Raw genomic sequence first — 24,713 nt, forward strand, 5'->3', positions numbered from 1 at the left:
GGTGAGACACAGTGTCGGAAGCAGCCAATGGGCGGCAGGGTGGCTGGATTCCCTCCCCCCACCCCACCGTGGGAGCGGCGGCGCAAACTGTTCCGATTCCAGGATCAGGCTCTGCATCCATGGAGCAAGCCGACGTGCCGAGGTGAGCTGAGCTTGCAACCTCTACTCGCGGTCGCCCTAAGGCCCACAGCGTTCCAGACCCCTGAGGGGAAAGTGACCGCGGCGCTGGGCGAGCCGGTCGCACGGAGGCCCCAGGCCAGGCTCCTCGGCGCTCCCCCAACCCGCCGCCCTGTGGGTGCGCTTTGAGGTCGGGGTCCGTGAGGGATTCGGCCCGCTGCCAGGACGCCGCCGTGCATCTGTGGACCTGAAGCCGGAGCTTGAAATCCCAGTAGACGGAATTAATTTCCTTTTTACCTGGTTGCTCTCTCTTCTTTTTCAAAATTGAGGGTTATTTTCGGGGAGGCTTTAAGGCATATGCTAATTTGAGATGGACAGTTTTAAGAAACGCATTGCTTCTGTATCTCGAGTATGCGATTACAGGCAGCTACACCGAATTAGGGGTAGCGAATCTTCGGGTAGCACTGTTGCACTGTGTCAGATTCCTGAATCCAGATTCGCTCAAATAAATATCAGGAATAGACCTGTAGCCTATGGTGTCTTGCCAAATCAACAAACTTTTTAGAGATACTTTATTCCTTTTTTTATTTTGCGGTACGCGGGCCTCTCACCGCTGTGGCCTCTCCCGTTGCGGAGCACAGGCTCCGGACGCGCAGGCCCACCGGCCATAGCTCACGGGCCCAGCCGCTCCGCGGCATGTGGGAATCTTCCCGGACCGGGGCACGAACCCGTGTCCCCTGCATCGGCAGGCGGACTCTCAACCACTGCGCCATCAGGGAAGCCCCTTTATTCCATTTTAAGTGGCGTCATCTGCAGTTTTTCCATTTGAGACAAATTTGAGTGGAATTCTTTGCCAGGTCGAATAAGAGTAAAGATGTTTGTTCTTTTTTTTTTTTTTTTAACAAGGGTTTACCGAGGGTCTATTATGTGTTATATGTTGTGGGAAATACCCAAAGATTTCCCTCCCAGGGATGCTCCTTTGTTCAGTTACACCCAAGTAATCAATAAAACCGATTACTACAAATTGCTAAATTAGTGAACATGTACACGAGAGGTAGTTTGCCAGGCAGAGGAGTAGGAGGCTACACACCTGTATGGGCAAGATGCAGTGTCTAAAAGAGCTTGTGATATTAAGGAAACAGTTGTTCGCTGTGACCAGAATGTAGGGGAATTGGCAATGGGAGGACTGGAGAGAGAGAGAAAATAAGGTAGATTGGGGTCCAATTGTGACTAGATTTGAAACTTAATATAGCAGACAGTGGGATGCTAGTAGGTTTTTTTCTTTTTTAAATAATTATTTTTTGGCTGCGTTGGGTCTTTGTTGCTGTGTGTGGGCTTCTCATTGCTGTGGCTTTTCTTGTTGCAGAGCAGGGGCTCCAGGTGTGGTGGCTTCAGTAGTTGCAGCACGTGGGCTCAGTAGTTGTGGCTCGTGGGCTCTAGAGCGCAGGCTCAGTAGTTGTGGCGCATGGGCTTAGTTGCTGCGCAGCATGTGGGATCTTCCCGGACCAGGGCTCGAACCCGTGTCTCCTGCATTGACAGGTGGATTCTTAACCACCACACCACAAGGGAAGTCTGCTAGTAAGTTCTTAAAGCAGAAAAATTATTTGACCAGATTTGTGATTTCTAAAGTAACTCTGGTGGTAGCATGGAAGATTGATTGACGTAGAGAGAAAATGGAGACAAACCAGTTGGAAAATTCTGAAGGTAGGTACAGCCAGAACTGTGAGGGCCTTTGCTAAGGCAGGAGCTGGCAGCCTGGGTTTGGAGTGGGGATTTGTAGGCAACCATAGGAATAGTTACCCAACTGGTACCCGATTTCTGAGATGGTTTTGATTTTGACATGAACACTGGATTTCCCAGCAAAATTTTGGCTTTTCAAATTGTGTGGGAAACATTGCTTTCAATTTTCAAGAAAGAAGATCCTATTGTTGCAAAAGATTATTCACCCATAGCCTTAGGGGGATGTGTCTCCTCCATGTAGATCCCAGTTTAATTAGATTTTAAATGTCTGTTTCATTTGAAGTATCTATTCAGAAGACTTTTTGACAGATAAAAGTTTAAGGATTGTAGACCAGCATTTATATTTGTGAATATAATAAATGGATATGTTAATATAACGAATGGATGAGACACATTAACTGTTAACGGAGATGAATCATTTCCCACAGTTAAAACCAGGATGAAAATGCATAATTGCCTCCTTGCTGTCTTGTAACCTGTTTCTTTAGTTCAGAACTTGCTAAGGCCATCAAACCTATCGATCGGAAGTCAGTCCATCAGATTTGTTCTGGGCAAGTGGTTCTTAGTCTAAGCACTGCCGTGAAGGAGTTGGTAGAAAATAGTGTCGATGCCAGTGCCACTAACATTGGTAAGTTTGGGAGAGTTTTAAACCACAAGAAATAATCAGTTTATGCTGTTTTATTCAAGAAATGTTTGTTACTGTAATAAGACAATCAGGTATTGATATACAGAGCAATTATTATTTTTTAAACATAAATTTAGCACATTATTATGTGCCTAGTATTTAGCTAGGTAGTAATAATAATAATAGCGGTTAACTTTTATTGTGTTCTTACTATGTGCCAGGCAGGCATTGTGCTAAGAACTATACAGATGTGATATCTCATTTAATCTGTAGAATAACTTTATGAGATTGGAATTATTATTGTAATTATTATCTCCGTTTTACAAATGAGGAAATTAAGGCACAAGGAATTCACTTTTGTTTTGAGGTTATAAAGCTAGTAAAATATGATCCTAGGGAGTCTGATTCCAGAACTTGTTCTCTTTAATGACTGTGTTAACACTATCCTCTTGAAGGAAAGAAAAAAGAAAGAAAATAAAAACAAAACTATTTTATCTGGGTTAGTAAATAGCCGAGAAGGCCTTTAAAAAATAAAATATACAAAATGACAGTAGTACATTTAAATAAATATAGTTAGGACTCAAAGTTGCATTTTGTAAGTTATAAATACTGTCACTCTAAAGGCTTTTTGCATGGATCAATTTAAGAAATCAATATTTTGAACTTTCTAGAGCTTAGGCTTAAAGACTATGGGGCGGAGCTCATTGAAGTTTCAGACAATGGATGCGGGGTAGAAGAAGAAAACTTTGAAGGCTTAAGTAAGTTGCATTTTGCTAATCCTATTTTAAAATATTTGGGCCAAATGTCTGAGAATTTGGGGTAACACTGTCTTAGGAAACACAAAACAGCTTTTTAAAACCGGTCACTTGGGTGGGTATTGTGTGTGTTCATTGCTGTATCACTTGCGATCTCTTCGGCCTTACTCTCCACCTCTCTTTCAGCTCTGAAGCATCACACTTCTAAGATTCAGGAGTTTGCCGACCTCACTCAGGTTGAAACTTTTGGCTTTCGGGGGGAAGCTCTGAGCTCACTCTGTGCACTGAGGTGATGCAATAATTTTATCCACTAACTGGACCCCTTATAAAAATCTCTCTGAAAATTGAAAAGTATGATTAGAATCATTATTGTTTATACTTTTCCATCTGAATGTCTCCACTACTAACTTCTGCATTCTGTTTTATCTTACTACCGACCTAAGTGGTAACACTTCTGAAACGTAAGCAATGCATGAACAAAATGAAGCAAATAGTATTGTAAAAAAGTTGTTACCCTTATTAAGGCAGTAACTTCTCAATTTAAAAGTAAGGTATAAATAATACATTATAGACGCCATATGCTATTGGTTTTAATTTATCTTGACGTTGAGGAAAAAATTTAGCTGAAGCACTTATTTAATTACACGACAGCTTCTAAGATTTTGTTAGAACAGTAGTAGCCAAGCTGAGAAATAAATCTTTATTGGTGAATACGTAAGTTTTGAGATCTCTTATTTTGCAGTTTAACCAAAATAAGTATCAAAGCTTTTATCAAAACAAAACATTTACGGAACTCTCTCACTATCTGTTGGGCCAAACCTTGGATTTTATGATGACTCCTCACCCATTTAAACTCTCTTGATGATCTCGGAGGGATCATCACCTTTTTAGGGGAGTTTAGAGAGAACAGAAGTGAGAAAATGAGCACGTGGTGACCAGCACCTGGGAGTCTCTAGCTGACTGTGCTCTGCTGGCTTTTTTGTACAGTGATGTCACTATTTCTACCTGCCACACATCTGCGAAGGTTGGGACTCGACTGGTGTTTGATCACAATGGAAAAATCCTCCAGAAAACCCCCTACCCACGACCCAGAGGGACGACAGTCAGCGTGCAGCAGTTATTTTACACGCTACCTGTGCGCCATAAGGAGTTTCAAAGGAATATTAAAAAGGTACGGTAGAGGGCTTCCCTGGTAGTGCGGTGGTTGAGAGTCTGCCTGCCAATGCAGGGCACAGGGGTTCGAGCCTTGGTCCGGGAAGATCCCACATGCTGCGGAGCAACTAAGCCCATGCACCACAACTGTGCTCTACAGCCCGTGAGCCACAACTACTGAGCCCACGTGCCACAACTACTGAAGCCCACACACCTAGAGCCCACGCTCTGCAGCAAGAGAAGCCACTGCAATGAGAAGCCCACGCACCGCAACAAAGAGTAGCCCCTGCTCGCCGCAACTAGAGAAAGCCTGCGCACAGCAACAAAGACCCAGTGCAGACAAAAAATAGATAAATTAATAAGTAAATTAATTAATTAAAAAAAGAAAGGTACGGTAAATTCAGAATCCGAGAGCCTAGAGAGTGCGATGCCCAAATGTAGCCCAAGATCACTCAGCGTGGTTTGCGCTCCCGTTCATTCTCTTCCCTTGATTTTTGGAGAAGTGCTTAGCTTGCTTCTTCTCCTCAAAGACCTAACTTTTGGGTGATATACCCTTTTTTTTTTTTTTAATAAATCTGTTTATTTTATTTATCTATTTATTTTTTTGGCTGCGTTGGGTCTTTGTTGCTGCACATGGGCTTCCTTCAGTTGCGGCGAGCAGGGGCTACTCTTCATTGCGGTGCGTGGACTTCTCACTGCAGTAGTTTCTCTTGTTGCAGAGCACGGTCTCTAGGTGCAAGGGCTTCAGTAGTTGTGGCACAGTGGCTCTAGAGCGCAGGCTCAGTAGTTGTGCTGCACGGGCTTAGTTGCTCCATGGCATGTGGGATCTTCCCGGACCAGGGCTCGAACCTGTGTCCCCTCCATTGGCAGGTGAATTGTTATCCACTGCACCACCAGGGAAGCTGCCCTTTTCTCTTCTTGAAAAGAATCATCAAATTGTGTTTATGAGGTCTTCTAATATGGGAAATGAGTCTTTTAAGACAAGCATTATTTTTTGATTCTATCTTTATTTTTAATAAGGTCATTTTTCTTGGCTCCCTGAAAAGTGAATCATTACAAGTTTTATGAATTGGAATGAAAATGAAAAAGATAAATTTTATATACTTGTGTTTAAAAAGCAGTTATAAATTGTTTATATATGTGTATACGTACATGTGTATATACGTAATCATATATACATATACACATATAGTCATACGTGTGTGTGTGTGTGTGTGTGTGTGTGTGTGTGTGTCTGATTACAGTTTTGTAAAAACAAAGCAACTGGCCAAAATATGCATAGAAAAAAGCCTGGGAGAGTAGACGCATGAATGCTACCAGCGGTTATTCTTGGATGTGCGATCACTTGTGCTTTTTGCCATCTTCCTTGTACCTTTCTGTTTTGTACCTATATTCTTTATAATCAAATACGTTACTTAAACATTACATATGCTGCTAAAAACTTTATTTACCTTTAAAACAATTTGTGCTAGTTATAACTTTATTAATTTTGGAAAAATACAGGAAACTTTTAAAATGTTTTTTAATTTAAATATTAAAAAATTTTTGTACAGAGAAAATTATTATTATTTTGTATCTTATGGTAAAAAAAAATTAGTGTCTTAGAAAATACAGGCATAAAGAACTTGTGCTTGCCAGAGATGACCATTGTTAACAGTTTGGTGAATCTTTCCAGATTCCTTTTAGTTTCATGTATTTATAAATCTTGGAAAATTTTTCAAGATAAATATTAAAAAAATGAAATCAAGTGACATAGAATATTAAACATTTAAGTCACATGGAATTGTGTGCAGTAGAAAGTTGGTATTGTCTCTGCCTTTCTCCCAGAGTTTGGTTTATAGCCCTTAGACTTTATTTTTTAATTTTTTAATTTTTAGTATTTATTATTTATTTATTTGGCTGATCTGGGTCTTTGTTGCAGCATACGGGATCTTTAGTTGCGGTGTGCAGGGTCTTTAGTTGCAGCATGCAAACTCTTAGTTGCGGCATGCATGTGGGATCTAGTTCCCTGACCAGGGATCGAACCCGGGCCCCCTGCATTGGGAGTGTGGAGTCTTAACCACTGGACCACCAGGGAAGTCCCTATATCCCTTAGACTTTAAATGCATACATGTATATACAATCTTTATACATATGTTTCTATTTTTTTTAAACAATTGGGATCATATTATATATACTGTTCTATACCTTGACTTTTTAATATAGTATACTGTAGATACCTTTTTTTGGTCGATTGGTAACTACCTTATTTTTTATCATGGTACCATTATGTGGATATACTGTAATTAATTAGTCCCTGGTTGATGGTTGCTTAGGTTGTTTATAATTTTTCACAATTACAGATTGTTTCAATGAACATTTTCATAATATATCTTTTTTAAAAACGATTTAAAATTATTTTTATGCTTGGCTATGTTGGGTCTTCATTGCCGCGTGCAGGCTTTTCTCTAGTTGTGGCAAGCGGGGGCTGCTACTCTTCGTTGCAGTGTGCGGGCTTCCTACTGTGGTGGCTTCTGTTGTTGCAGAGCTCAGTCTCTAGGCACACGGGCTCTAGGCACGCGTGCTCAGTAGTTGTGGCTCACAGGCTCTAGAGCACAGGCTCAGTAGTTGTGGCACACGGGGTTAGTTGCTCTGTGGCATGTGGGATCTTCCTGGACCACGTCTCAAACCCGTGTGCCCTGCATTGGCAGGCGGATTCTTAACGACTGTGCCACCAGGGAAGCCCTTTCATAATAGATCTTTGATTGTTCATGCGAGTCTTTCTACAAGGATAAATTTCCAGAGGAGGGATTTCAAGGTCAAAGGGAACGTACTTCTCGATTTTTAGAGCAGAAGGCCTGGACATTTTGGAAATGAGGAAAGTGTGGTCAAGAACCTTATTCTCTGATTTCCCTTTGATACCACGTAGGGAGATTCAACTCATGGATCATTCTGTCAGGAATAATTTGCCTTATTTGTGAGATGATATGAGAACCTTGAATTGACTGTGTAACTTGAATCATGCGCTGCTTGTAAGATTGAAGTAACATTGAGTCCTTGCGTTTGTGTTTTTTAAACAGGAATTCTCCAAAATGGTCCAGGTCTTACACGCCTACTGTATCATTTCAGCGGGCGTCCGTGTAAGTTGCACCAATCAGGTTGGACAGGGTAAGAGGCAGCCCGTGGTGTGCACCAGTGGAGGCTCCAGCATGAAGGAAAATATCGGATCTGTATTTGGGCAGAAACAGGTAGTGGTGGCCTGTTCCTTTGTTTTTCTTCTTGAGTCAGGTGCGCAAATATCTCACCTGGAGCTCTCCGGCAGTCTTATCACCGATCTCCTAGCCTCTAGACCGAAGCTCACTCTTATCCCTCCACCACCATGCAATGAAAATAATCATTCTAAAACAAAAAAGTGGGTGGCTAGTTGTTTAAAAGCACTTTATTGCTCTAGTGATTATGGCAGGTTTCTACTGTCCTTTCCAATAGCATAAAGAATAAATTCTAAGAATTGATTTCTTTTTTAAACTACATCCCTATCACAAAAATTAATGTTAGGAGCTGTAAGTTTTAAAACAATCCTTTTACTCTCTCCTTGAAAAAAAAGTATTGTGGGCAATGTATTGTTTATGGAGAAGTAGGAGCACAAGTGTTTCATCTTGCTAATAGATCAAAATTACTTATTATAGAACTGCAAGATGCAGCTGTTGAGATTCTTTGTCCTCTTAATGTGGATAGCTTGGCTAGGAAGGAAAACACACAAAACCTTCGTTAGATCTTCCTTTCTGAAGTCAGGCCGGTTCTTGCTTTATTAGGAAATAACTGTAAACCTTGATCTCTTTCAGTTGCAAAGCCTCATCCCTTTTGTGCAGCTGCCCCCTAGTGACACTGTCCGTGAAGAATACGGGCTGAGCTCTTCCCAGGCTCTGCATAACCTGTTTTGGTAAGTTAATTGGTGCCAGGAAAATTACGATCAAACAATTTTTTTGAGTTTTTTTTTCTTTGGTTTTGTCTTTAAAGATTATGATTTTAAAGCTTATAGTTTCTTATGTCCATTATAAACTGTAGGCAGTATTATTGCTGAGAAAGAGGATTTATATGGAGGAGTCAGGTTCTTAATGTAAGCAGTATTCTGGGTAACTGGTGCATTTTAGGGGATTTCTTATTAAATTAGCGTTTGTAGAAGAGGCTCTGTTTAGTGAACAATTAGAATAACTCTTAAATTATGTATAATGTTTCACTTTGTCAGGGCCTGGCGTAGAGGGATAGAGGCGCTTTTCTTTTAACTCGTGCCTTACCCAGAATCCAATCCAGCATCACTACTTTTAGTGTAAGAAAAATAGACATTTTTCCATAAGCAGAATTGGGCCCATATTGCTTACCGTCCCTCCACTTGCCTTTGGCTTATCCCTGAAATTAAAGATGGGGATTCATTTTTTTTTTTGCGGTACGTGGGCCTCTCACCGCTGTGGCCTCTCCCATTGCGGAGCACAGGCTCCGGATGCGCAGGCTCAGCGGCCATGGCCCACGGGCCCAGCCGCTCCGTGGCATGTGGGATCTTCCCGGACCGGGGCACGAACCCGCGTCCCCTGCATCGGCAGGCGGACTCAACCACTGCGCCACCAGGGAAGCCCGGGGATTCATTTTTTATGCTAAGGTATCATTCTTATGGAAACTCAAATATCCCTGGGGTAAATCTCAGGTGAAGCCCTTAACCAACGCCATAGGAGATAGCAGTTTGCTAACTGAGAACAGATCTTATGTTTTATATTTATTTTTTTGGCCGCACTGTGCGGATCTTAGTTTCCCAACTAGGGGTTGAACCTGCGCCTCCTGCACTGGAAGTGCGGAGTCTTAGCCACTGGACCTCCAGGGAAATCCCAAGAGAACAGACTTTGAAAAGGCAGGGAATGTGGGCAAAGAGCCTGGATACAGGTCCGTGGGCTCCCTGGACAGCTTGGTGGGGACTGCACGAAGGTTCTAGAATGTGAGTGTGGGGTGAGACCCACTCCTTGTGTGGAGGCCAGGGATTTAATAGGGGAAGTGAGAGCTGAAACGAATCAGTTTTGAACCCGCTGGGTTGCCCATGGAGGATTTGTCAATGATGGGAGCTTTGGAACATTCCAGAGGGTCTGTGTTCCTTAATGATTCACCAGAATGGAGCACAGATACACGTTACCTGAAACGTTAATACTTGTCAGCTCGTCACCAGGGGTTATGTTTTTATTTTTCACTTTGAGAATGTGCCGTTTGATGTGTGTCTGATCCTTTCTGCTCTGGAATCCTGCCCTAATGGCATTAACATTGAACAGTATCTCAGGTTTTATTTCTCACTGTGCTCACGGCGTGGGAAGAAGTTCAACGGACAGACAGTTTTTCTTTATCAATCGGCGGCCTTGTGACCCAGCAAAGGTATTTCAAAATATGGGGGGATTAGTTTTTTCTTTTAGCTTTTAGTTTTAATTTTATTTTTTATTAAATAACATTTTCTGACACAGGCAATTTACATGGAACTTGGGACTTTGACTCAGAAACATTACTTTATCTTTTTTTTCATTCTTCTAATCAATTTTATTCTAAAAACATGTTTTTTATGCAAATTTGATATTATTTTAACAATGTTATATTGTCATTTTAAAATATTTTAAAAATATCTTTAAAATGTCTCGCTGTTAATTTCTTTTTAAACAATTTTTTATTTTATATTGGGGTGTAGTTGATTTACAGTGTTGTGTTAGTTTCAGGTGTACAGCACAGTGATTCAGTTATACGTACACATGTGTCTGTTCTTTTTCAGATTCTTTTCCAATATATTGTCATTTTAAAATATTTTAAAAATATCTTTAAAATGATTTAACAATGTTATATTGTCATTTTAAAATATTTTAAAAATATCTTTAAAATGTCTCGCTGTTAATTTCTTTTTAAACAATTTTTTATTTTATATTGGGGTGTAGTTGATTTACAGTGTTGTGTTAGTTTCAGGTGTACAGCAAAGTGATTCAGTTAGACATACACATATTTCCATTCTTTTTCAGATTCTTCTCCAATTTTGGTTATTACAGAATATTGAGTACAGTTCCCTGTGCTCTACAGTAGATCCTTTGTTGGTTATCTATAAATCATCTTATTTTAGGCATTTAAAAACACCTACCATACAGTGGTTTCAATTATATATATGTGCATACATATGGACACATATTAATAACCAATATATTTATTATCGTAAAAATTATCACTATTAGAAGAAAGTAAACATTTTAAAACATTCACCATTATCTAGACTATTTGGTATAGACTGACACACATGCGTATGCTCTTGTATTTTCTCTTTGTTCTGTCCATTTTCCAGGAAAATAAGGGCCCAGATTACTTCTGCCTCAAACTTAAACTGATCATCTTGATTGTAGCACTTTTAGTGGTCAGTTTTGACTTTGCATCCTCAGCAACATTATACCTAGCAGTGAAAGTGCCAAGTCTTAATCACTGGACCACCAGGGGATTCCCCAAAATTACTTCTATCAGCCAGATATGGTTCAGCTTCTATTATTTTTCTTTTCTTTTTTTTTTTTTTAAATATTTTTTAGCGTATGGAGCGTAGAAGTTTTTCTTTTTTTCTTCTTTTTTTGGCTGCGCCATGAAGCATGCGGGATCTTAGTTCCCCACCCAGGGATCCAACCCGTGCCCCCTGCATTGGGAGCACAGAGTCTTAACCACTGGACCACCAGGGAAGTCCCTCAGCTTCTAAATTTTTAACCTATATTGTAATTGGTGTGATTTTATGGCTTATCCCTAATGCCATTTAATAATCTCATTATAAAGTCATATAAATACATTTCTGTGTACATTTGAATGTTTTATGAGCATTTAAACCGCACCTCATTTTATTGACATTTCTTTAAGAGCATCTTGAGTATGGAAAAAGATTCAGTTTTATGAATCTATGATTAAAGATACACCTTTAAAAAAAAAAGATACCCCTTTGAGAGGAAAGAGGAGACTTTTTTTGGGTGATGGATATCTTCATTATCTTGATTGTGGGGATGGGTTCGTGGGTGTTTATATATGTCAGAATTTATCAAATTGTATACTTTAAATGTAGTTTGTTTTAGGCCAGTTATACCTCAAGAAAGCTGTTCAAAATGTATCCTTTTAACGGTTGGTTAGAGTAGCATATTATTAGAAACTGGGGGAAGGAAACATTTATTCTTTTCTAATCTTTGTTTTTTGTATAGGTTTCCAGACTTGTGAATGAGGTCTATCACATGTATAACCGGCATCAGTATCCATTTGTTGTTCTTAACATTTCTGTTGATTTGGGTAAGTTCCACTGACATTTCAGTAAAATTGGTGACTTACTCCTTTTTTTTTTTTTTCAGGCTGCACATGGGCTTTCTCTCGTTGCGGCGAGCGAAGGCTGCTCTTCGTTGCGGTGCGCGGGCTTCTCATTGTGGTGGCTTCTCTTGTTGCGGAGCACGTGCTCTAGGCGCACGGGCTTCAGTAGTTGTGGCTTGTGGGCTCTAGAGCGCAGGCTCAGTAGTTGTGGCGCACGGGCTTAGTTGCTCCATGGCATGTGGGATCTTCCCGGACCGGGGATCGAACCGTGTCTCCTGCATTGGCAGGTGGATTCTTAACCACTGCACCACCAGGGAAGTCCCTGGTGACTTACTCCTAAAAGAATAAAATGAGATTATAAAGCTCTGATATGACCAGAAAGAGACTTTTATAGCAACAATTAATGGTGATATATATTTTTATAGACTTAAAAAAATTTTTTTAATTAAAAAAAAATCTTTTTAGACTTTTATTTTTTATACAGAATATATATCTCTTGCTTTCTACTTGAAACTACATTAATTGTATTGTTCGGAAAAATGTGACTTTTTCACGTCAGCCGAGGGAGAAAGTAGACTAAATGTTCTCCCTGATTTTGAAAATAACTCATTTCATGTAGATACTTTTTTTCTGATTGCTAATATTATGGTTTATTGTTATCCAATATTTTTTTAGGTGCTTAGAAATATATATGTGCACACCTTAAAAATATATATATTTAATGATATATCCATATTTTTTGGAGTGAGAAAATAATTTTGGGTAATTTTGTGCTCTTTATCCTTAGGTGTGAACATTTTCTCTTCCCTGTCATTAAAGTTTATTCAGAAACATGATTTTAATAGCTGTATTGTATTTCAATGTGTGGATATATCTTGATTGTAAACTTTTATGTTTGTGCCTATTTTAGTTTTCAGTTTTTAGAAATTTAAATACTGTTCTTATAGATAAATCATTACCTATGTTTTTGATTATTTCTTTAAGATAAATTTCTAGAAGTAGAATCATTGGGTCAGTAAATGGGATCCTGTTATACCGATTTACACACCTACCAACAATGTACTAGGTATTATAATTTTTAACCAGATTCAATAGATGATAAAAATGACATTTTAGTTTGCAATTTTATCGTACCTTTTCATGGGTTTATTTGCTTTTTTTCTTTTGCAATTTACCTACTCAAATGCTTGCATATTTCATCTGTTTAAAAAATTATTCATCTTTTCCTTGTTTATTTGAAAGGGCTAGTTTTATAGTATGAATATGAATCTGGACATGGCTTTTGGCAAGTGCAAGTGAATAAAATAGGCGATGGGGAAATCTCTCTTGTTAAACGTGAACTTAAACACAATTGGCATCTTTTCTATTTTGCTTTAGAATGTGTCGACATCAACGTTACTCCAGATAAAAGGCAAATTTTACTGCAGGAGGAGAAGCTTTTGTTGGCAGTTTTAAAGACGTCTTTGATAGGAATGTTCGATAGTGATGTTAACAAACTCAACGTCAGTCAGCAGCCGCTGTTTGACGTCGAAGGTAAGAGAAACACACGTGTATAAACAGCTTCTAAAACTTGTAGCTGTTGTGATACTTTCCTTATTTTTTCGGAGGCAAAGTTTTTTTTGGCATGAAACAAAATCTGTCAGATTTTGATGGGTACCTACCACCTCCATCTCTGCACAGTGCACAAATAGACATGGAGATGGGGGGCAGGCTGGCCTAGAGGAGTATCTGCCCCAAGAAGTGGATCTGGCTGTCAGAGGGGATAATGGCCAACTCAGAGAGGACGTGTCACCCTAGAAAGTACGTAGCTGCAGATTTAAGGTAATCTGGATCACCCAGGGCTGCATTCTTACCAAGACTCACCCATTCTCCTTTCAATAAACACGCCCCCATTGGAATTCCCTGGCAGTCCATTGGTTAGGACTCAGCACTTAAACTGCCAGGGCCTGGGTTCAATCCCTGGGTGGGGAACTGAGATTCTGCAAGGCAGGCGGCGTGGCCAAAACCAAAAACCAAACAAACAAAAACACTCCCCGATCTTGGCAAGCCTTTTGTTAATTTCCAGAGTTCTGAAAAAGTTGATTCTGACCATTTTTACCCGTTTTCTCCTATCTTTTATGGAGTAGGGAATTTGGGGGGGCCCTTACTCTGCCGTTTTCCCTCACGTCCCCCCTGTGCATTCATCACTGAGTGGCATGTTGAGGTGAGACTTGGCCCAAAGCTGGTTTGACCTCTGTAAAAATATGCACAATCATTGTTTTACTTCCTGATCCTGAGTGAGCAGCCTTTCGTTTAAATAGTTGGTTTTATTCTTTTGCCTCCAAGCTAAGTGCATTCGGGGCACCTTGCAGGGAGGCGTCCACAGCTGAGCCCAGCAGCCTTCCGTAGCGAGGCAGGAGCTGGCTACCCCTTCTGACAGCCAGATCCACTCCTTGGGGTGGATACCCTTCTCTAGGCCAACCTACCCCCGACCTCCACGTATGTTTGTGCAGAGACGGAGGTGGCAGGTCCCAATCACTGTGTACTCCGGCGGGGGGAAAAGACCAGAGAGCAGCTCAGGAAGCTGAAAATAAGTTTGGTGGAAAGCTCAGGTGACAATGGGAGGAAGTCGTTCCGGGATGAGGCTTCATAACCCGAGGGTACCAGGAGCCATAAGCCAGGGGTTAAGAGGAGGCGCGGGACCCAGAGTGGCTCTGTCCTCCCTTTTCCTAACACCCCTGGGGTTGGGGGGCGGAGAGGCTGACTTGGAAGACAGGTGCGCTCTCATCAGTTGTACCAATTTCAACACCACCAGCAGTATTTAAGCATCCCATTTGATCCTCAGCCTTGTAAACATTTTTTTTTTTAATTTAACTGTTCTGATGAGTATATAGTAGCATCACATTGTGGTTTTAATTCATGTCTCCTTTATGGTTCACGTAGAACTGTGTTCACACATTGGACCGGCCATTCGGAGCTCTTTTGTGAAGTGCCCGTTCACGTAAAAGTATCCCCTTATTCTATTTCCGCGCAGCCCCTGATGCCCTTCTCTGTTCACATCTGCTTAGGTCACTTAATCAAAAGGCATTCGGCAGAGGTGGAGAAGCCCGTGCCAGAGAAGCAGGGTGATCCCGCCCCGTTAAGGACTCGTGGGGAAGAGAAAAGGGCAGTGACCATTTCCAGACTGAGAGAGGCCTTTTCCCTTCGTCACACAGTGGAGAACAGGTCTCGGGGTCCGAAGGCCACCGACCCAAGACGGATTTCTCCACGACAGAAAAGCAGCACCCCACTTCCTAGCGCTTCAGGGCCCCTCTGCTCCTGGAAGCACATCTCTGAACCTCGGGAGGAAGGGGTGACTTCCACTCAGGAGCCCTGTGACCCGATGGGCAGAGTGGACACGGAGGAGGGCTGGGGGCACAGCAGCGCATCTGCCGGCTCTGAGGAGGGGTCCAGCACCCCAAAAACGGGCAGCCAGCCCAGCAGTGACCATGTGGCAAGCTCCCCCAAAGATGGGTTTTCGCAAGAAAATGTGGAGTCTTTGGAGAAGTTACCTGAAACGGACCATCGTCTTTCGGGCACGAATTGCCACTTAGACCACGAAGAAAGCGACTCCCGAGCTAGAGTTTCGCTGCAGCCAACTCATCTCTCATCCCCAAACGCAAAGCGTTTTCGAAAAGAAGGGGTTCCTTTAAATCCCGATGTCCCTCCAGAGTCCATGAAAACCCGGAACGCCTCAGCGTCCGAGGTGGATGTAGCTGTTGAAATTAACAAGAAAATAGTGCCCCTTGACTTTTCTATGAGCTCTTTAGCCAAACGAATAAAGCAGTTATGTCAGCAAGAACAGCAACAAGAAGGTGGACAAAATTATAGGAAGTTTCGGGCAAAGATTTGCCCTGGAGAAAATCAAGCAGCAGAAGATGAACTAAGAAAAGAGATAAGGTAACAACTTTTTCCACTCGCCGACTCCTTTTCCTTGCCTCTCACATCCATCACATTAATTTTCTTTAAAGAACTCTTTGACCAGACGGTTCTGCAGCCTGAAATCTTACAGGAATTTTTTCCCTTAGGTTTTCTCTGCACACCTTTTCCATCGGGTCCAAATCAATCAAGGCCTTCTTCACCCCAATTTGATTCCTTTTCCTGGAGGGTTTCGGCCCATGGTGACTTCTCCCTGCATTGAATTCAGGGCAGCTTTGGGGAACATTGCTATTTCCCATCTTTCCATTTTAACATGTATGAGGAAAACTTATCACATTATCAAAGCTATGATTTCAAGAAGATTGCATCAGATAGGGCTAAGTAAAAAAGTCAATTTAAAGAAAAATCTTCACAATACAGATAATAGCAAACACTGGTCACCAGCACTTTCTTGACAGTAGTCGTGTCCAACATTGTGACTCTTAAAAATGATGAATTCTTTTGAAATAGTTTTTATTTTTAAAATTTTGTCTTTGTGTCACCAGTTACTGAAACGTGCTGTGCACAGGGCAGCTCAGCAAGTACGTTGCATTTTTATAGCACTTTTAGCCTGGACCACACAGGCTTTGCCTGATTTCAGTTATAAATTCGTCACCGAGTATTATATAATTTCTTTGTTATTCATAGTGCCTAGCTTACACGGAGAAGGGTTTTCAGGAACCTTTATTTCTTTTAAAAGGTGTGTAATTAATGGAAATGAACCTCTCTGGCTGTGAACTCAGAGGGAGCCAGTGAAGAGAGCCAGGTTCCTTAAATATTTTTAAATAGAGATTTTAATTAAGTTTGCAAACATGTATTGCTCTCCTGTTACCATGGTTTTTGAACGTTGGTATGCCTAAGAATCACTTGGAGAGCTTGTTAATAAACAAGCAGGACCTATGTATGGCCAGATTCCAGTGTTTCTGCCTTAGTAGATCTGGCGGGTCTTGGGTTTGGAGCCCAGGAATCAGCATTTTTGACAAGTACCCCAGAAGGTCACATTGAGAAGCTGATCCACAAGGGTCTGGCACTGGCTTCTGGCTTTCAGGGCACGGCTGTTGGATTGGCTGTACTTCTGAGCTATTTGTCTGATGAGGTTTACGTTTTCCTGAGAAGCACAGGAAAAAGTATTGAGCTAAAGGTTAGGCAGCAGTGAAGATACTGAGGTTGTGTTTACCAGCTCCTGTTTCTGCATTTTGAATTATAACTAAATATACCAAGCTGTAAAACTTTGTTTCTTTAAGCCAGATGCTAAGTTCTAGTTTATGGTGGGAGATACACCTGCCGAAGACACAGAAGACCCGGGTCTTCAGGCCGGCACAGGTTCTTCCCATGGGCAATCTGCCTGGGGAACCGGACCAGACTCAGGCGGTTCCTGGAAGAGCAGTCAGAGCCAGGGAGTTGGTATTTGTGCCAATTACCAGTTTATTGCCTCTCAGTTCCAAATCCACCCTTTGCCCTGCTTTGCAGTCCTGGAGGCTGAACCATGTAAGCATTTCTCCTGGTGCACTGTTAGACTTGATCAGCAGGGGGCGCTGGAGGGACACTGCAAGACAGCAGGAGCCGCGGCTTCTCTTTTGCTCCTGTGATGCCCTCGTCTTTTCCTCCTACAAGGCAGCCACTGGCAGCAGTGAGGAGGCCCAGCAGTGCTCACCCTGCTACTCCAACCAACTGATTTTCATTCATAAATGAATGAAATGCAGCCACGCCTGTTCCAACAAAGTCTGAAGCTCAGCCTGGGGTGGGCAGGGGGTAGGGGGTGCTCCCCATTAGAAGGATCGATATCCACTATTGACAAAAAGGTACTCGTATACAGGTAGCCCTCCGTATCTGCCGGTTCTGCAACTGCAGATCGAAAATTTAAAAAAATTCCAGCAAGTTCCAAAAAGCAAAACTTGAATTTGCTGCGTGCTAGCAACTATTTTACATAGCATTGACATTGTAGTAGGTATTATGAGTAATCTAGAGATGATTTAAAGTATATGGGAAGGATGTGCATAGGTTATATGCAAGTACCGTGCCATTTTATGTAAGGGACGTGAGCATCTGGGCATTTTTGTATCCTGGGGGTCCTGGAACCAATCACCTGCATATACCCAGGGACAACTGTACATATTGGTGGGAGTGTAAACTTTTATAGATCTCCTATCAAAGTAAAGTGTACATATATAATAACACATCTAGGGATTTATCATACAGATACATCCACAGTAGAGAAGATGTATGTAGAGGGATGTTGCACCTTTGTTTGTGTTTCTTAAAATGGATACAACTGAAGTGTCCTTTAGTAGAGAATTTGTCAGACGAATTGGTACATCCACATAATGAATTCCTACATGGACATTAAAAAGAATGAAGTAGGTCTCTATGGGTCTGAAAAAATATCTGAGATGCATTGTTAAGTGATGAGAGTGAAACGGTATGAAGAATTGATTCCATTTTTTGTTTTGTTTTTTGCGGTGCGTGGGCCTCTCACTGCTGTGGCCTCTCCCGTTGCAGAGCACAGGCTCCGGACGCGCAGGCTCAGCGGCCATGGCTCACGGGCCCAGCCGCTCTGCGGCATGTGGGATCTTCCCGGACCGGGGCACGAACCCATGTCCCCTGCATCTGCAGGCGGACTGTCAACCACTGCGCCACCAGGGAAGCCCCATTTTTGTTTTTTGTTTTTTTAAACAGTGTATAGTCAAAGATCTGGAAGGATATGGACCAAATCATTAATAGTAGTAACTAATGTCACCTGGAGAATTGGAGGAATGAATAATGTTATCCTTAGAAAGTAGGATTTTTAGGGACTTTGTCTATTTTATGTTTTTGTACTTTTTTATTAGTGTTTTATAAGCAGAGAAGGAATCTTTTAAAATGTCTTCTAAAATGGGAATTCCCTGGCAGTCCAGCGGTCAGGACTCCGTGCTTTCATTGCTAAGGGTGCGGGTTCAATCCCCGGTTAGGGAACCAAGACCCCACAAGCCGTGCAGCGCAGACAATAAAAGAAATTAAAATGTCTTCTAATTAACATTTTCTGCATGCAGCAAAACTATGTTTGCAGAAATGGAAATCATTGGTCAGTTTAACTTGGGATTTATCATCACCAAACTGAATGCAGATATCTTCATAGTGGACCAGCATGCCACAGATGAGAAATACAACTTCGAGATGCTTCAGCAGGACACAGTTCTCCAGGGGCAAAGGCTCATAGCGTAAGTTCATTTCAGTGTGTTCAGAGTCTTCAGTGCTGTTTCATCCCCCCAATTTAAGATCTCTTAGCTATAAGTGTGCCTATCTTTATCTCTGTCTAAACCTATCTGTACCTCTCTATCTATCTGTATTTTTTGGCCGTACGTATCCTTACAGCAGATTTTTACACTTTTTGCCTAATACTAGTCATACCTGCCGTTTATGGAGTGCTTATTTGGTGCCAGGCGCTGTTGAAGCAATTTATATTTAATCCTCACAAACGTTTGAGGTAGTTGCTGTGTATTACCACCAACATCTCACAGGTGATAAAACTGAGAGACGTTTAATAACTTGCCCAAGGTCACACAGCTAATGGATTCTTTTAAGTATCAAAAGATACTTAAAGCTCCTTTAAGCTGTTCAAAAATGCTGATCACTGGTTGGCCAGAAAATCCTTTTGATGAAGAGCAATTTATAGTACAGAGTATATCTACTTAGAGTACATGGAATTCACACGTTCAGAAGGTCAGCAGTGCCTGTGTGTCTGTCCTCAGCTGTGGTAGAGCGATACCAGTGATTAGTCACTGCAGAATTTGGTATTTATCTCTCTTTTGCCAAATTGAATGTTTTACACTGACCATTTTACAAGGTGGTGTGATGGTGTAGCATATAAACCAGAAGTCTTTCCTTAAGCGAAGTCGTAAGGAGAGGTCTTGGATTTTCATTTCGGAAATTAAACTACGTAATTAACTCAGATCCCAACGGCAGCAGATCCCAGCATGAAGAAGTTACCACTAAAACAGCCACTCAGCTGGAAAACATACCTAGTTTATTTGCTGAGTACTCTGTATCCTACAGAGTGGCTTAATTATATTTATTTTCAGTAGGAGTAAGTAGTAATAGTAAAGACATTGAATGAGCCACTGTATAATACTGAGCTATTCCTGCCCCTGTTACAGAGGTCGTTTATTTTTTAGCCATTTGGTGTAAGTACGGTCTCATTTGTGGCATTTCAAGTTGACCTGGATAATCACAGGCCACTGTGGGTCCCATGTGGATCACACTTCAGGATGAAAGGATAAAGACCACGACTGCATCCTTTCCTACTGGCCCTGCATAGTTTGGCCCTGATGACCTCTTCAGCTGTTCCTAAGCCCTCTTCTCCTGTTCTCTATACTCTGGCCATCCTTCCTTTTCCCTTGATAGGCCTGATGAATTCCTACAGAGCCATTAAGCAGAATGAAGCAGATCTTTGTGTGTGGCTCTGGGAACATCCATGGTCCATCCTAGGGCCTTTTTACAGACTGTTGTCTCTGCCTAGAATACTTGCCCCTGCACCCACCCCTCACCCCCATCACCTGATAACTGCCACTCAGCCCCAGATCTCAGCTCAAAGGTCACTTCCTCAGAGAAGCCTTCCCTGACGCCCTCTCTCTCCAGGCCAAGTCTTACATGCTCTGTGCTCCTATGGCCCTGGGTGTCTCTTCTTCCTGATTCTCAGTGTAGTTTGTAATTACAATTTGTTTGTTTGACTGTTTGATCAATGTCTTTTTTTCCCCACTAGACTGTTTGTTTCATGAGAGCAGAGAATGGGTCTGTGTTTACTCACCTTTATATCTCCTGCTTTAGCGGTGTCTGTCTTACTAAGCACTCAGTAAATCCAAGAGGAGAGATGGTTGGATAAAGAATGCAGGCAGGGGGGACTTCCCTGGCAGTCTAGTGGTCAAGACTTCGCCTTCCAGTGCAGGGAGTATGGGCTCGATCCCTGGAGCTAAGATCCCACATGCCTTGGGGCCAAAAAACCAAAACATAAAACGAAAGCAATATTGTAACAAATTCAATAAAGACTTTAAAAATGGTCCACATCAAAAAAAAAAAATCTTAAAAAAAAAAGAATGCAAGCAGAAGGAGCAGGATAGCAAAACAGATGCTGTTTCTTCTGTTTTCAAATGTCTGTAGTGACCGAACCCAACTTTTCAAATTGTCTTTATTGTGAGGAGGAAAAGTAGCATTTTTAGGTCATGTCGTTATCTTGGAGAAGAGAATTTAAAGACAGTCATTGGGGTGGTGTGGCAGATTGAGGAAAGGCAGACTACTTTTGGAGTTACTCTAACTTCTAAAAAGAACTTAAAAAAAAATTAAAAGGAAATGCTCGGAGTTTTGTGACAAGAGAGGCTCATAGCTGGAAACATGTTATTCGTGTTGCTTTCTGAAATGAATTCAAAGAATCACAGAATTGTTGTTTTAGTTTCATTTCTGCTTTAGAGCCAAATGTTTGACTTCAAGGTCTAGTTTGGGTCTCTGTTTTTCAGACCACAGACTCTCAACTTAACAGCTGTCAATGAAGCAGTTCTAATAGAAAATCTGGAAATATTCAGAAAGAATGGCTTTGACTTTGTTATCGATGAAAACGGTAAGTTATTACTTAGGACTGTAGAAGTGTGTCCTTTTAGAGCTGAGAACGATCTTTTTTTATTTGATAAATTTATTTATCTTATTTATTTATTTTTGGCTGTGTTGGGTCTTCGTTGCTGCATGCGGGCTTTCTCCAGTTGCGGCGCGTGAGCTTCTCATTGCGGTGGCTTCTCTTGTTGCAGAGCACGGGCTCCAGGTGTGTGGGCTTCAGTAGTTGTGACTCTCGGGCTCTAGAGCGCAGGCTCAGTAGTTGTGGCGCACAGGCTTAGCTGCTCCACGGCATGTGGGATCTTCTCGGACCAGGGCTCGAACCCGTGTCCCCTGAATTGGCAGGCGGATTCTTAACCACTGCACCACCAGGGAAGCCCGAGAACCATCTTTGAGGTCATATACTTCAGCGTATTTTATAAGAGATGAACATGCTTCCCCCCAAAAGCGTTTTGCTTCTGCCCTCTCTTTCAGATGTTCCTTACAAATAGCACCCAAATGAAACGGATTTTTCAAATGACGGCTTTTTCTCCAAATTTTCTTCTTTTAGCGCCGGTCACTGAAAGAGCTAAATTGATTTCCTTGCCAACTAGTAAAAGCTGGACCTTTGGGCCCCAGGACATAGATGAACTGATCTTCATGCTGAGCGACAGCCCCGGTGTCATGTGCCGGCCTTCCCGGGTCAGGCAGATGTTTGCCTCCAGGGCCTGTCGGAAGTCTGTAAGTAAAGAAAGCTTATTTGCAGGAGCCTGGCGGATCTGCTCCAGCTCATGGGCCTTGGAAGTTCTCAGTTCAGCCCCTGACCTGTCAGCCTTATTAAATGTGGGTGATGGTCGCTCTGGGCTGTGTACGTAGAGTCCCATTGTCCTCAGCCATTGTAACACGTAAGCCCTGCACGTCTGCCTTAGGTCAGACCTCCGACCCATAATTACTGCTGTTTCTCAGCGTCCCTGAAGCAGTGTCCTCAGAGCTTTCGTCAGTCCCACGCAGTTAGCTGGGTATCCACGTTGTTCGTCTATGGACCTTATGGGCATTAATGACACTGGTGGGAAAAGATTAGGTGCCGCCAGCCCTCAAGGGCCCTGCAGTCGGCTCGCTTTTCACAGGAGCCCCAAGGGCGGGCACTGCGTATTGTCTGGCTCCCGCTGCTCAGACTGGTTCCAGAAAACGCTAGCAGTGGTAGGTGTTGAGCCTGATGTCAAAGCAGAGCACGTGTGTTTGCATCACCTGGCCCACCCTTCATTCGCTCAGCAGAGACCCCTTGAGCCCCCGCTGGGTGGCCGGCCCTGGTCCGGGTGCTGGGGGCACAGGTCGGCAGATGAGGTCCTTGCCCTCGTGGAGCTTATAGTTTAGTGGGGGAAAGGGACATAACATTAATAACGGCAGCCTCAGATACAAGTTCGGTAAAGAGAACAGTATGGGGGTGGGAAGTGAGCACCGGGAAGTGAGGCGGGTGGTCGCGGTGAGGCTGTCTGAGGAGGTGACCTCCCAGCTGACCCTTGGAAGGTGAGCTGGAGCCCCTTGGGAAAGAACTTTCCAGATAGAAGAAATAGCAAGTGCAAAGGTTCGGGGTGTTTGGCGAAGCCAGAGGCTGACCCCGTGTGACGGATGGGGGACCGGGATGGGAGTGGGGCCCCGTCCGGGGACCCACTTAGGGTCCTTGGGATCCTGGTCCGAACATGGGCGTCTGCGCTGCACGTGTCAGGAGGTGCTGGAGGGTGACCATGGGAAAGAGACCACAGAGAGGGTGTCACAACAGAAATGAGGGAGGTGGGGCAAGGGCTGTGGCATTTTCACCTTTGGGGGCGGTGGGGTTCAGCATTCTCTGTTAGACACGTTGTATTTGAGATCCTATTAGACGTGAGAGGAGGTGTCTGAGAACAGTCACGTCAGTGAATCCAGAGCCAGGGGAAGTGTCAGTGCTGGGGAGAAAGGTTTAGGTTTTCTAAGTTACGGCCGTGGCGTCGGATGAAATTCCTCCAGGCAAGAGTTTGATGAGAGAATAGGGCCCCGGACCTGACTTCAGCCACAGATGGTTCTTTGATAAAGGCCTAACCTTGATCTCCCCATCCTGGAGTCGGGGGTAGGAGTCAGAGCTGGGCCTGGCCTGTGCTGATGGCCAGGTGTTCACAATGCCGTGTCCTCGTGTGACGCAGAGATCTTTGGGGCCATGGGCCGCTCCTCAGTCCCCACGCTGGCGGGTCCCTGGCGCTGCAACGCTGTCTCCGCGTAGCACACGGGCTGACGGGGGCGGGCTGTCCTCTGCTCCACCTGTGGGCCCCGTGTGCTACGCTCGGCTCTAGCCACGCCTGCCACACCATCTCCTTCCCGCCTCAAGTCCTCGCCCGCTGTCCCTCTGCCTGGATGCCCCGCTCCGCATGCCTTCTTCGCCCACCTGGCCCCCTCCCATCCTCGGGTCTCCCTGAGCACCCAACTGAAGTAGCCTCTCCCGGGTGCTCAGGCACAGCCCGAGGGCTACAGAGGACAGACAAGGCGAGCTGTTTCATTGCAGGGAGGCAGGGACATTTGAGCAGCAGCCTGCGGGAGAGGGAACATGAGAGATGCAGATATCTGAGGGAAGCGTATCCTGGGTAGAGGGCACAGCCAGTGACAAGGTCCTGAGTCAGGTACTCGCGTTACGGGCTTGTACTAGAGGCAAGGGCGTGCCGGTGTGGCTGCAGTGGGGGCGGAAGGGCTGCTTGCTCGCAGGTGTGGGCACTAAGGCCAGTGAGGGCCAAGTCAAGTGATGCACTTGGGCTTTTATCCAGGTGGGGGGCGGGGCTTCGAAGAGGAGCCACGTGATCTGATGCACCTTTAAAAGGAATCACTGGCCACAAGTGGAGGACGAGTTGAAGGGAGAAGGAGGAAAGTGGGGAGGCCCATTAGGAGGCCGCTGCAGTCGCCATGGTGGGAGGTCGGGGTGGCTGGGATGTGGATGCTGGTGGAGCTGGTGAGACTGGTTGGTCCTGGACGGGAGTGGTCAGCGTCTCTCCTGAGGATGTGCTACCGTGACAGAGCCACGGAGGGGCTGGATGTCACAAAGAGGCCGAGGGCTGAGATACTAGAGGGTAGGATTCTTCGGGGGAGGACTTTTCAGGGAATTGTTGCTTTTGTTGTAATCTTGTCCAGCCTCTTTGTAGAGAACAGGGCTTCTGAAGAGTTGCTTTTCTAACCAAAAACCAGTAAAACTTTAATGTAAGCCATCATGTCTCACATGCAGGTGATGATTGGAACTGCTCTTAACACAAGTGAGATGAAGAAACTCATCACCCACATGGGGGAGATGGACCATCCCTGGAACTGTCCCCACGGAAGGCCCACCATGAGACACATTGCCAATCTGGACATCATTTCTCAAAACTGACAACATTTCTCTTCTTTTTTTTTTTTTTTGCGGTCCGCGAGCCTCTCACTGTCGTGGCCTCTCCCGCTGCGGAGCACAGGCTCCGGGCGCGCAGGCTCAGCGGCCATGGCTCACGGGCCCAGCCGCTCCGCGGCAT

The 24,713-nt window shown here is 43.5% G+C and overlaps 1 protein-coding gene across 4 annotated transcripts; it reads left to right on the forward strand.

Moving 5' to 3' along the window:
• The first annotated feature begins 3 nt into the window (after window positions 1-3).
• On the forward strand, window positions 4-24,694 carry PMS2 (PMS1 homolog 2, mismatch repair system component). 4 transcript variants are annotated; one of them, XM_024745289.1, is made up of 15 exons: window positions 4-142; window positions 2,346-2,485; window positions 3,154-3,240; window positions 3,424-3,526; window positions 4,225-4,408; window positions 7,449-7,616; window positions 8,211-8,308; window positions 9,678-9,777; window positions 11,601-11,685; window positions 13,078-13,233; window positions 14,748-15,618; window positions 18,666-18,833; window positions 21,123-21,223; window positions 21,408-21,421; window positions 21,764-21,927. In XM_024745289.1, the coding sequence occupies exons 1-15, from the start codon at window positions 120-122 to the stop codon at window positions 21,788-21,790; spliced, it is 2,325 nt and encodes a 774-aa protein (XP_024601057.1). In that variant the 5' UTR covers window positions 4-119; the 3' UTR covers window positions 21,791-21,927. The 4 variants fall into 4 exon arrangements, with proteins under 4 accessions (XP_024601057.1, XP_024601056.1, XP_024601060.1 ...); XM_024745288.1 differs by lacking the exon at window positions 21,408-21,421 and adding an exon at window positions 24,434-24,694 and having other exon boundaries at window positions 6-142; window positions 21,764-21,933; XM_024745292.1 differs by lacking the exon at window positions 21,408-21,421 and adding an exon at window positions 24,434-24,694 and having other exon boundaries at window positions 28-142; window positions 2,351-2,485; window positions 21,764-21,933.
• Window positions 24,695-24,713: the final 19 nt, after the last annotated feature.

The sequence above is a fragment of the Neophocaena asiaeorientalis genome, unplaced genomic scaffold (assembly GCF_003031525.2).
Source record: "Neophocaena asiaeorientalis asiaeorientalis breed wild unplaced genomic scaffold, Neophocaena_asiaeorientalis_V1.1 scaffold461, whole genome shotgun sequence".
Classification (NCBI taxonomy): Eukaryota; Metazoa; Chordata; class Mammalia; order Artiodactyla; family Phocoenidae; genus Neophocaena; species Neophocaena asiaeorientalis.

What these genes read in the sequence shown, in the direction of transcription:
- PMS2 (XM_024745292.1), top strand. Translation starts at nt 28, where the DNA reads ATGGGCGGCAGGGTGGCTGGATTCCCTCCCCCCACCCCACCGTGGGAG. An exon ending in TAACATTTCTGTTGATTTGG is followed by an intron (nt 11,686 to 13,077) that starts GTAAGTTCCACT and finishes ATTTTGCTTTAG; the next exon opens with AATGTGTCGACATCAACGTT. An exon ending in CCAGGGCCTGTCGGAAGTCT is followed by an intron (nt 21,934 to 24,433) that starts GTAAGTAAAGAA and finishes TCTCACATGCAG; the next exon opens with GTGATGATTGGAACTGCTCT.